This window comes from Lepidothrix coronata, unplaced genomic scaffold, assembly GCF_001604755.1.
Source record: "Lepidothrix coronata isolate B3197 unplaced genomic scaffold, Lepidothrix_coronata-1.0 Scaffold28, whole genome shotgun sequence".
Lineage (NCBI taxonomy): Eukaryota > Metazoa > Chordata > Aves > Passeriformes > Pipridae > Lepidothrix > Lepidothrix coronata.
In genome coordinates this window covers 2,915,804-2,927,831 of record NW_016690208.1, presented here as the reverse complement: position 1 = coordinate 2,927,831, position 12,028 = coordinate 2,915,804, and the positions used below count along the sequence as shown (strand labels likewise).

General features: G+C 43.5%; 1 protein-coding gene across 1 annotated transcript in view; it reads left to right on the top strand.

The window, feature by feature from the left end:
- The first annotated feature begins 8,911 nt into the window (after positions 1-8,911).
- Positions 8,912-12,028, top strand: part of MED27 (mediator complex subunit 27) — an 83,996-nt gene continuing 80,879 nt past the window's right edge. The window contains exons 1-2 of the mRNA XM_017810393.1: positions 8,912-9,137; positions 11,626-11,770. Coding sequence (XP_017665882.1) covers positions 8,932-9,137; positions 11,626-11,770 — 351 coding nt within the window. The 5' untranslated portion in view covers positions 8,912-8,931. The remainder of the gene's footprint in view (positions 9,138-11,625; positions 11,771-12,028) is intronic.

The window sequence follows — 12,028 nt, the reverse complement described above, 5'->3', positions numbered from 1 at the left end:
CAGGGAGGTGCATGACAGCTTCTGCAGAAAGCTTTCTTGGTCTCTGAAGGGTTCCTGCAAACATTATTCAGCCATCAAATTCACAGCCCCTGTATCAGCATTTACTGACGGATTTGGCTTAAGTGAAGAAGAGCATGTATAGAAGTCTGGCTCTGTTTAAAATAGTAGATGTGTCTGAGGCAAGAGTCTGGGATCCAGTATTGTATTGCTTGAGAATAAGCAGGTTCTACCTTGCATCTAAATGTTTTGCTGGTTTTTTCCCCCCTTCAGCTTCACTCTGAAGGTGACCAGAATTAATCCCTGTGTCTTAAGTAGAAAAATTCCTCATAGAACTTTAGAGGCTGGAGTGCTCCAAGCCCTCAGGATAATACTTTCCATTCTCTCTGGTCTTCAAGAAGCTGAAAGAATCTTTCCATGATGTGATGGGAATCCTCACGAGAGCACAAGAGAGCATCTTCTCCACGGGAGGTCATGGGAGGTTTCCTTGAGGAACCTGACTGGCAGTTCCTACTTTTCACAAAACATCTCTCCCTCCGGTATCTGAAGTTTTCATTTGCATCCAAAGCCTCAAACCCAGCTCTGGGACACCTTGTAGGCTGAGCTACACAGGCAAATGACATTTATGTGCTGTTCCCTTTGTCCATCAAGAAGAGCCTGGTATCTATAGACAAGTTATCTTCCAGCAGCTTGTCTCACCACTTAGAGGGAACTAATTAAACAGCTTTAGAATGAAAACAAAATCTCTTGGCACCTCTCTTGTCCACTCCTTTTGCATTTCTTGCTGCAGCTCAGAAGCGACACAAGCCAGGTCCCTGCACACGGCTCAGCCCCACAAAAGATCAATATAGAGAAGATAAATCTGCTGGAATTGACTACAGGCTGTTCTGTCACTAAGTGACGATGAAAAATGATCACTACTTGAATACACTGCATTTTTATCTATAAATCTTTCAATAGAAGCAGTGTCAATAACAGAGCACTAAATAATCTCTAGATAGAAGGAAAATCTTTCTTTTTTTTTTCTTTTTTGTTAAGAGGGAAGATGGATGCCACTTTTTTGGAGACCTTAAATACTGAAGTATGGAATTAGAACTGCAAATTCCAGGAAGTGATTGTCTGTTTAGACAAACTATGTCTCAGTTTAGGAAAGTCTGGCTGGATTCTGTTTGAAAACATTCCTCAGTTCCATATCATGAATGCACCAGCGTAACTGTAAATGGGATATGCATAAATAAAGTAAATAAGGATTTTTTTTTTCTCATGTTCCTTTGGGGATAATATATCTCTCTGAATTGGATACACCTGCCAGAGATGGCCTTTCTTTGCTCTAAAATATGTCTGACCTTTCCCTGAGCTAACTGGATGCAGTTTACCATATTGGCCTGAGTATAAAGCAAAGTCTTTTTCAGATAATAGCCTTTGGAAAAAATCCAATCTGTTCCATCTCCGCTGCCCACACCAACATCCTGATCCCGTGGACACTGTGAGCTGGCACACCAGGGTGGCATCAGGCTGGCACCTCCAGCTCACACCCCTCCGTGTTGCTTTTGGGTCTGCAGCTCTTGGTGGAGCCAGACCCCGACGGGCTGACCCTGGCTGGGGGTGCTGGTGAGTCTGTGGCCCCACTGTGTGTGCACGTGCTCTGGGTTCTGTCCTGACAAAACCAAGCTGGGCTTTTATTTGAAGCCAATTTATTTCCACATCATCTGGCACCTCCACTATCTCCAAGTGTCGATGTCCCTTTTATCTCATTTATGAGACAGCAACAAACATGCTGCTGCCTTTGACAACAAATTGGTTAACTTTTTTTTTCCACAACCCTCATGCAGGATGTTTTCTATAACAATGTCTAAGGGATTAGAAGCTTCTGGGTGAACCCAGTCCAGTGGCACTTTCAGCAATGCCAGTCGGGTCCTGATGCCATGCAGAGTGACTCTAGGATGCTCTGTACAGTTTTTGGGTACGTGTCTTCCACATGGAGCCCTCTGCAGTGGAAATGTTCTCTTGTTCTTGGACTCTGTGAGCTTAGTTCTGTTTAGCTGCCCTGCAGATTCCAAAGCAGGGTCTTGAAGAAGGCAGCAGTGGTGTGGAAAGGCTTATCGATTGAAAACTCCCTTTGTATGTACTCCAAGTTTAGTTCAGCCTCTTTCCTGAATAAAGGTCAAGATGAAGTACTGAATTTCTGAAATGCTGAAGTTTTGAATGTCCCAGAACTTTGCTTTATTCTGCCTGTTTTGTCTAGATGTCTGTTAAAAAGTATGGCTGTCTGTCCTCTTTGATGGATTGATGAACAATAGTGAGTGTGAAACAGTTTGAAAGAAAATACTGATCTGTGCAGTTCCTAGAAATGCTTGGCTTGTCTGGAAAACTGCAGGTTTCCATGCCCTGATTCAGCCTTAAGCATATTTGACTAGGTTTATTTTTTTTGTTAGCCTCCCCTTTTGACAGCTGGAAAAGAAAAAGGGCCTGCAAGAAAAGCAGCAAAGAGTAAAGAAAACGACCTTGTTGTTTCAGAATGGCTGGTGCTTTAAGGGGAAATCAGCCAAGTTTCGTCTGTTAAATATCCTGCAGAGATTGATGGATGTATGGAGAGGTGATTATAAAAGCCAGCAAGTAGCTTAATTAGGATGGAGAGTTATGAGAAGTAGCTTGGCTTTTGTGAGAAGTACTGAAGCAAATGACTCTTGGCAAGTGTCTGGTGGAATGGGGAATGCTAAGCTCAGGAGTTAGCAGGATGGTTGCTTGGCATGCTGCATTTGTATTTAGAAGGAATAAAGCTGAAGATTGCCAAAAACATGCCTGAATCTGGTTCATGTCAGGCCTTATTGTCCTGAGATTACACTTTTCACGAGTAACATTTGCTAATCAGGGACTTGAGAACTCTTTGAACTTGTTTTAGAGATTGTTACTGCGTGGGGTTTTTTAATGAGCCGGGGGAAAAGCAGCCTCTGCTGTTCCAAGCTGCAGGTGAGACTTTGCTCCTGGCAAGAAGAAATACCATATATCGGACCCTGAACTCCATCATATTTACTGTCATAGCAGTGGATACACTGCCATCTAAAACTTCCCTGTGCCTGTTCAATGGAGAGCAATATCTAGTGGAAGTGCTCAACCAGGTATGGAAGAACCATCGTGCTTCAAGCTTCCCCCTGCCTGCTGCAAAATCCTACCTCTGCAAGGGACTGGTAAGGAGGAGAATCGAGCATTATGCATTCAACAAATTCTGCTGACTGCTGCTAGGCAGTGAGGCTGGAATGATTGTGCCAAATCCTGATCTTTCGTGATAATGGAAGCGGAATTTTCCCCAGAGCAAGCCAGTATCAGAGAGAAAACCCAGGGGACAAGACAGAACACTTGAAAACACAGCCCAGGCATTAAAAAAGGCAGATAGACGTTAACTAGTTAAATTAGAGAATACACAAATATCCCAGAATTATGTAAAAGCCTGATCCTGCAGTCTGTGGATTGGGAAAACAATGTTTAACTGTCTCTTAATACTGCAGAATCATCAGTGTAGTCAAGAAGAAACAACTGGGTCATTCTGTCTCAGTCACTTGCATATTGCAGAACTGCTTGTCTGTTCTTGCTACTATTTCATCCCTGCCAACGTCTTATTTAACCTGCTCAGGATAGTTGTCTTTTTGGAAATATGCAAAATATATTAAATTTTAACTGCCTCATTTAAAAATACATATTTGTGCAGATTTTGGGATCTGAATGTGTAGGGCAACAGAACACGACTCAAAGCCCAATTTAAAGAAAGTCTGTTTTGAGCAGCCATCAACAGATAGACTGAAAAGCAAGGCAAAAGCATAGGGGTTTTTTTTAGATGTCGAGTGGACTAAATGCAATGTGAATTTATCTGCAAACCATCTGTGATTTCTGGTATTTTTTGATGCCTTCACAGCTCTAATTTTAAGCAGCTCTGTAGCCTTTAAATAATGGTACTTTCTTCCCATTCGGTTTTACATCAGATTCCCCACTTGATCACTGAATGTTTAAAGAAAAGAAGTGGCTGAGTTCTCTGCAGATTGCACACATACAGAATAAAACAGCAGCCTTTTATTTTTGCAAGTAAAATTTGACATATTTTGGGACAGAAGTCTGCATGCATAAAATAGCACCATGAGTTTTGCTGGGCAGGGTTTACTTTTTGTATTTTGCTTTACACTTCTCATGTAAATTCGGTGCTGGGATAAGGTGTTAAGTTGACATCTCCAGGGACTGAAGTTCCAGAAGCATCACAAACCAACAGCAGATCTCTTTGAATTATCTTGAAATTCATATCAAGAGTGCCAGTTTCATCAGGCAAGAGGGAATCGAAGAGTCATAATCCATCCAGCCTGTAGTGGTTCTGCAGACAAATCTGTTACGTGCTGGATTTTCTCTCTGTGATGGGGACACTTTATCACCATAAACCGAAAGAGAACACTCTGGATTACCAAATAGCTGCCCGAAAATTGTAGTTCCTACAGTTACAGAAATCCCCTAAGGGGCCTGGGAGGCCTCCAGGTCTGGTTTCCACACACCACGATGTGGGGGAAGATCCTTTTCGAATGTGAGCCTGGTCGCCTGAGAGCATGAAACAATAGGAAGCTGACTCTATTCATCCCCCAGGAAAGCTGATGATAACTACATCATTGTCAGCTCAGCTCATTGTTTCACTGGTTCTTCTGGCAGGAGTGTTCAGAGAAGGTTTTTGCTCACTATTGTTGGATATAGTGGGGGATTCTCATTCAGGGAACAATAGGAAAGAAATAGCACTGAAGAGCAAGTCTCCCCCACATCAGAAAATGTCTTGCCATTCCAACCTTCTCTAAAAGGAGGCAGGACTAATTCCCTTCTCTTGGCAGAAGCCCCAAACATGAGTCGATAACCCCTCAGCTGCTCTTCTCCTTCAATAATGCACAGTGTAGTAAACTCTGTGGCTAACTGAAGACTGAAAACCTGGAAGAAATTAATAGGAGTGTAAAAATAGCAAGAATATCTTACCAATTGCATTACAATTATTTGAACAACAACAAAATCAGTTTACTGTATTTATCTGAAGTGCTGTCGAAAATGTAGCAATGAAGTATAAAGAAATGAAGAGGCTCTGGTGATGAATATCAGTCCAGCTTGCCATAGAAAAAAATATCAGCATTTATCTATGTCATAGGAAGATAAAGATAATTTCTTATGATGTGAGTTATTTCAAATATTGAGCCCTGTTCAGACACGGCATGAGAGATTATCTGCACTCGCTATGAAACCCAATAGTCACCATTAATTGTCTCTCCTGACAACAAAATTAATTTCTCTTAAATGAGAATGCATTTCTAATTGGGCACTTTCTTCCCTAACAAATTGTTTACAGTACCTCTGCAAGGATTCTGAAGTCATCCCTTTGCTTTGATGTTGCTGATTAATTACAGCCCACGTGGTTCTTAGGAGCTGCAATTTGAGTAAAATTGCCATAACATACTTTGCTGTGAAAGGTTCATCTTAATTACACGCTCCCCAGCCAAGCTTCTGCTCGAGGAGGGAACTGAACTTCTCTTGCTGAGTGTGCTGCCAGGTTGGGTTGTTACTTTTTCCCCCTCTTTCTCTCCAAGTGAGCTCAGAGCTTATGTACATTACCAGACTGACAGCGCCCAAAATGAAATTCTCTCTTTAGCCATAGAACAGATCCAGAACTGGCAGTTCAGCACAGCCTCCCCTCTCCCATCTCAGTCTATCTGCTCAGCACAGTGCAGCAGTGATGGGGGTAACTGCAGCATCACTGTGTTAGCACAGGGGTCTGCCAGAGCTAATTAGCAAGGCTGAGAGGCAGGTTTATTAGCCTGGTCAGGATGCTGAACTAACAGCAGGCTGCTTCCCGGGCTGCTGTTTGCATCTCTCTGCACAACACCTGAGTTGTGCAATGTGGATATACCCCCTGTGCTTTAAATGTGATCTTTTTTTGGAAGAAGATCACTAGGTCCTCGAAATTCTGGTGGAGAGGATAAAAGATACCAGTTCTGGTGCTTGCTCAGGTGTGGATTCTTGCCCATATTGAGCCACTCCAATAATTTTGCAGGAGCCCAAACTCAACAGCTGTCAGATAATAAGATTTTTGGATGTTTTGAACATCAGCTGGATTCTTGCTTCTATGTTTTATTAATGATTTTAAGGCAAGAAGACTTTTATCAGTACCTTGGAGATATCCTGGTTCCACATATTTTATATCCATAATGCCCACTTCCAATGTATAATGAAATTAAATCAGCATACTGCCTTGATTTGGGCAGGCTGCCAGTTAGGGAATATTGCCTAAAAGAGAGAAACATAGGCATGGCGATGCCCTACAAATGAGCACACCAAATTATGCAGTCTTTTCCTTCCAGATGTGGCAAAACAGGAGGAGAAATAACAAGAGGAATGGGAACTCCTGCTCTCTTCTCCAGCCATTATCTTGAGGTGTTGAAGCAGAGTCTGCCTTAACTCCCCACGGAGCCGATGGGGCTCTTAGTGCTCTGAATTGCTTGTTGTCTGTTTAGGGGAACTTGGTTCCTCATTTATGCAAGAAAAAGCAGATCCCTGGAGCAAAAAATGTGAATGCCCTCCTTTGAGTTTTTAAGGCAAAGCTGTGCTGTGCTCTTTGTTCCATAGGGGCAAGTTCCAAATGGTTCCTTATACATTTATGGATTTGTTTTCAGGCCACTGTTTTGTCGTTAGTTTAAAAATAGTAAAAGAACTGTCAAACCCTTTCACCCTTCCAGCTAGGACGTAAAATCAGAACTCCTTCATTTGGGTACCTCAATGACAGGGATCTTGGAGATAATTAAAATAAATGAAATATTGACAGCTGAAAATAAATGTTAAAAAATAGTAAATCTTAAATGGAAAAGAATCACCCATTTCCAAGTGATAACATATAAAATAAGCTACAGATATCTGCAATGTGCACCCAGAGTCCAAACCTTGTACCGAGAGGAAAAAAGAATAATGCAATGCAGGAAGGATCTCTCAGCCTGCAAGTATTCCCTTATAACACAGTACTTTCTTGACCAATCTATTATAGTCCAAAGAACGTTATTTTATGTTTAAAATAACTAATATTATAGATCCATAAACAGCTTAAGTTGCCAGTGTGGCTGAGATAGTCCTGTCTTTTCTGGCTCTGGCTGCTATTCTTTGATTCAGTGCTTTTTTACATAAAGAAATATTCCTGTCTTGTTCCTATTTGCCTTACTAATTGTGCTCAGTCCATTGCTGATCCTTTGAAGTACACTGCTTTATATTTCACTGTTTATGTATTGCTTCCAGGTTTGCTTTGCCTCAGCGCTCAGATACAACAGCATCACTAAGCTCAAGAGAAGAGGAACCGCAGCCCTTTCATTTTCTCATTCTTCATGCTAAGTAATAGGGTTTCACTTATCAATAACCTCTCATGTTGCCTGAGAACATTTAATTGATTGGATGCAATTTTCAGAATCCGTCGCTTGACAGACAGAAAAGTGTCACTGAGTGGAGGGCAAAGCCTCGCTTCACTTGGCCACTGACATCTCAGCTGTTCCTTGCCGTACTCATTTCCATTTTACATCTAAAAAAAGTCACCTCTGCCTAAAGGATCTGTGTGGATTTTGCTTACTGAGTTTAATTAATGCCTTTATGAAAGAGGTTGTTATTTACTTTAGAAGCTGAGAAAACAAAAAGCCTATCCTTGTGCTGCAGTTTACTCTGGGTGTAGTGACTATTGGCCTGTGCAGCGCTTCATTTACTTTAGCTCTATTTATTTTAGCTGCGCTCCGAGGGTGAAAAGAGCTGTCGGCGGCATCGGAAACACAAGCAGCTCCTACAAAATCAAACTGTTTAGTGATGTGATAGCACTCAAACTTCACAGTGCTTCGTAAAGGTTGGGTGATGAAGGCCTGGTCTAGGTCCTGTTGGATTCAGAAGTGATCATGACTGAAATATAGACAGAATCACAGACTGGAAAGAACCTTAGAGATTATCTCATCCCAACCCCTGCCATGGGCAGGGGCATCTTCCCTAGACCAGGTTGCTCCAAGCCCCAGTTCTGAGAATGGAACTGTAACATGGAGCCCAACTTTTACATCTTCAGTCTTCCCAGGAACATAATGACGATGGAACTGCTCTCACCTGCTTCAAGCTCAGCACAGTCATTGCAGCGGGAGCAGAGACCTTGCTTGCCATTCTAAATGGTTTTGTTTGTGGTTCTGTGCCTGAGAAATGCCCTACAGGTCCACAGAACATCCAGAGGATGGAATATGCCCTATATATTCTTCATCATGGTCTGCAGCTTCCTCACATTCTCTAATCTCTGGTGACCAGTGTTAGGACCCAAGGGAATGGCATGAGGCTGTGGCAGGGGAGGTTTAGGTTGGATCCTAGGAAAAGGTTCTTCCCCCAGAGGGTGGTTGGGCACTGAACAGGCTCCCCAGGGCAGTGGGCACAGCCCCAAGGCTGCCAGAGCTCAAGGAGTGTTTGGACAACGCTCTCAGGAACAGTGTGGGATTGTTGGGGCATCTTGTGCAGGGCCAGGAGTTGTACTCGATGATCCTTGTGTGTCCCTTCCAACTCAGGATAGTGTTTGATTCTATGATTTTGTGGCTCTATAATTCTATGATGCTACTATTCTATGATTTGGGGTGTCTGGATTTGGCACTGGGTGATGTGATTTAGGGGTTACAGTTATAGTGCTGGTGGACTGTTGGACTTGACGATCTTAAATGTCTCTTCCAACCTTGACAACTCTGTGATTCTTGACGTGGCGGGCCAGCAGTGGACACAGCGGCGGAGAACCCCCTGAGGCTGGAGAAAGAGCATAAAAGGCTCTAAAAGAAGCGACTTTTGGCCACCGAGAGCCCCCGCCCCGGCCACGCCCGGACTACATTTCCCAGCGTGCCCCGCGCCCTCGCGCCGGCGCGGCCGGGGGCCGTTGCCAAGATGGCGGACGGGGCGCTGAGCCCCGGCGTGAACCTGGAGGCGTTTTCCCAGGCCATCGCCGCCATCCAGGCGCTGCGCTCCAGCGTCACCAGGGTCTTCGACTGCCTCAAGGATGGGATGCGCAACAAGGAGACCCTGGAGGGCCGCGAGAAGGGCTTCATGGCCGCCTTCCAGGAGAGCCTGCACTCCGTCAGCCGCGACCTGGGGTGAGCACCGGGTTCCCCCCGGTGGGCAGGGAAGGGGGTCCCGGGGGTGCCCCGGCCCCTCGCAGCGCCCGGCGGGGCCGTTTACACTCCCCGGGGGAAGCTCGTAGGCAAATAAACGCGAAAACGCTCCGGTTTATTCCCCCCAACATCGCGCGCGTCACCCCTTCGTGGTGTTCCATTCCAGAGTCCCCAAAGGGCTGAATATGCTCGTAATATTCCTCGCGGTCTTCGCCTGTTTCTTGTTCTCGTTTTAAGGAGGGAGCTGTCGGTGGGGTTGCGGTGGCAAGGTGGAGGTGTTCGGTTGCAGGGAGATTTTTCTCTGGTTTTTTGACGTTTTTTGCCAAAAATTCAGACACTTTATTCAGTAGCAACCAAGAGGTTCAAGAGTGACCGTTTTACTACCAAAACTTGTCAGGTTGGTAAGTTAGCCCAGGTAAGTGTAGTTGTTTGGTGCCAGCAGGTGTGTTTTGTGTTAAGTAGAGAGAAACTGCTGAGGCTGAAGACACGGAGGAAAGTTATGGGCAGAAGAGAGAGGCTGGTTCACAGTTTCATTCAACAATATTGTTCATTTTAAATGAAATTCCCTTTGAAGACAGGAACTGAGTACTAAATGTACGTTTAGGGACGTGGTTTAGTGGCGGACTTGGCAGTGTGAGGTTTAGGTTTGGATTCAGTGATCATAGAGGTCTTTTCCAACCTGATGGATTCTGTGATGGTCCATGTGGATCCTGCCACTGGGCTGCTGGGTTGGGCTGGATCCCCCTGGGAGCCACCAGCATTTTCCAGGGAGGTGTCCGAGGGCAGGGCAAGCACTTGACCACCCTTTCCCAAAACATCTTTTTGGCCTCCAGGGATTCAGTGTTCGGGGGTTTGTGTACAAGAATTTGTTTCTTGCTGGCTGGTAGGCCTTGCTGATTTTTAGTTCTGATTGTGGTGATATAATTCATTACCCACTCCTTCCCTTCTCTTGGAAAAGGTGGTAGATATCCATTCTCACGAATGATGTTGTACCCAGCTCTAGAAACTTGTGTTTATCCCTTTGGTTTTTAGTTTCCAAGTTGAGGTTTCATGGTTCCTTCCATGGAAGCTGAGCTGTTCCTTTCGTTATCCTTCTTGTCTTACTCTGGGGCTTTTTGAACAATTATCTATTAAAACTCCAAAATCTTGTTTGCAAACAATTCAGGAGTTGGACTTTGATCCTTGTAGGTCCCTTCCAGCTCAGGATATTCTATGAATTAGTAAGGGAATACTCCAAGGTGCACTGAAGTCAATTCTAGCAGTGGACCTTTACACCATAGAAGTATTGCCTGGGATCCCTGTTCAGCAAATCCTCAGTTATTATGGCTATTCACATTTACTTTATTCTTTTGACAAGAAGTTTTAAGCAGATTTGTGAGTGTTCACAGAACCAGAGGCTTAGAAATAAAGTAGGCCATGGAAACTTGTAGGAATGATGATTAATGAAGAAGAATTTTGTGGTAGTAAAATAGGGAAGTCTCTTTACTGTCAGTTCCCTTATCTTTAGAGTTTGTTTTTGTAACCTTCATTAAATGCAAATGGAGATATTTGGGATTTTTCTTTACAGAGATTTTCAGAAGTTGCCCTTTGAAGTGCTCAAGCCCTGCTTTTAATTTAGTGGAAGTTCTGAAGTTCGGACCAGGATGTAACATTTGGAAGTCGAAAAGAAAGGCACCTGATTAGTCATGCCACTTGAAAAACTGCATTTTATATCTGTGCAGAGTGGCCAGTCTTCCTTCCTCAGATGATTAATGCAAGTTTTAAAAATGGCTTAACTTCTGTTATGATTAAATGTTGTGTTTGACAAATGAGATATGAAACAATGATAGATCATTTCACTGTGAGGTTGCTTCATGGGAAAATGGTGCTTATTATGCTGCAGTTGAGTATTTTATGGACACCTGAAAATGTACAACTTGCTTATGGGAGTCAGGAGATTCTTCCTTGCCCTGAGAACTTGGAATGCAGATAAGTGCTTGGAGTAATCACAAACTTTGCAGGACCATCACCTGGCTTAGGACTGATACCAGGTCTTGAGTGTATTTATATGAGGACAGTGTTAATTTGGAGTTCTCTAATGAGATGATGAGCCATCAGCCTGCTTGATGGTTAAAAGATTACTGCAAGCAATGCTTAAGTCAGAATTGGGTAGTTTCTGAGGGTCTGCATTGCTCAGAAGATGCCCTGGGTTATAAACAGGACCTGCCATAGTCTGACTCTTTCCAGGTTGTCTTCAAAGACTCTTGACTTGTGCTTTCTCTCCTAGAAGAAAAGCTCATTCACAACTAACAGACAACTTTGAATTGTTTGGGTGATGAGAGTGATTATGTTTTCAATCAAATTGGGGAGGTATTTAGTATCACTTAGATTCTAAAATAGAGTTGGTGCTTGATGGCTGCCCCTGCAGGAGGATTGTACAGCTCAGATTCCCAGACCTGACCTTCAAAAATGCCGTTCTGTTTTCTTGCAGTGAACTGGAGCGTCTGAGCAACCTGGTTGGGAAACCCTCCGAGAACCACCCCCTGCACAACAGTGGGCTCCTGAGCCTCGACCCTGTGCAGGACAAAACCCCTCTTTACAGCCAACTTCTTCAAGCCTACAAATGGTCCAATAAGGTAACATTGACATAATTTAGTTGTGTGTTCCCACAGAACGTTTGATTTGCGACACAGCAGACTACGAAAAACTTGCTGAGTTTTTATGAAGTTGAGAAACATAATATCTACCTAAATATACTTTCAAGGATAAAATGGTGTTTTAATTGAGAGGAGACCTTGTTTTTCAAACTTCTAAGCAGAACAATAGTTAAAAAGACAATGCTTTCCATGTTTAACATCTTACATAGATATAATATAAAAGTATATTGTGTCCTT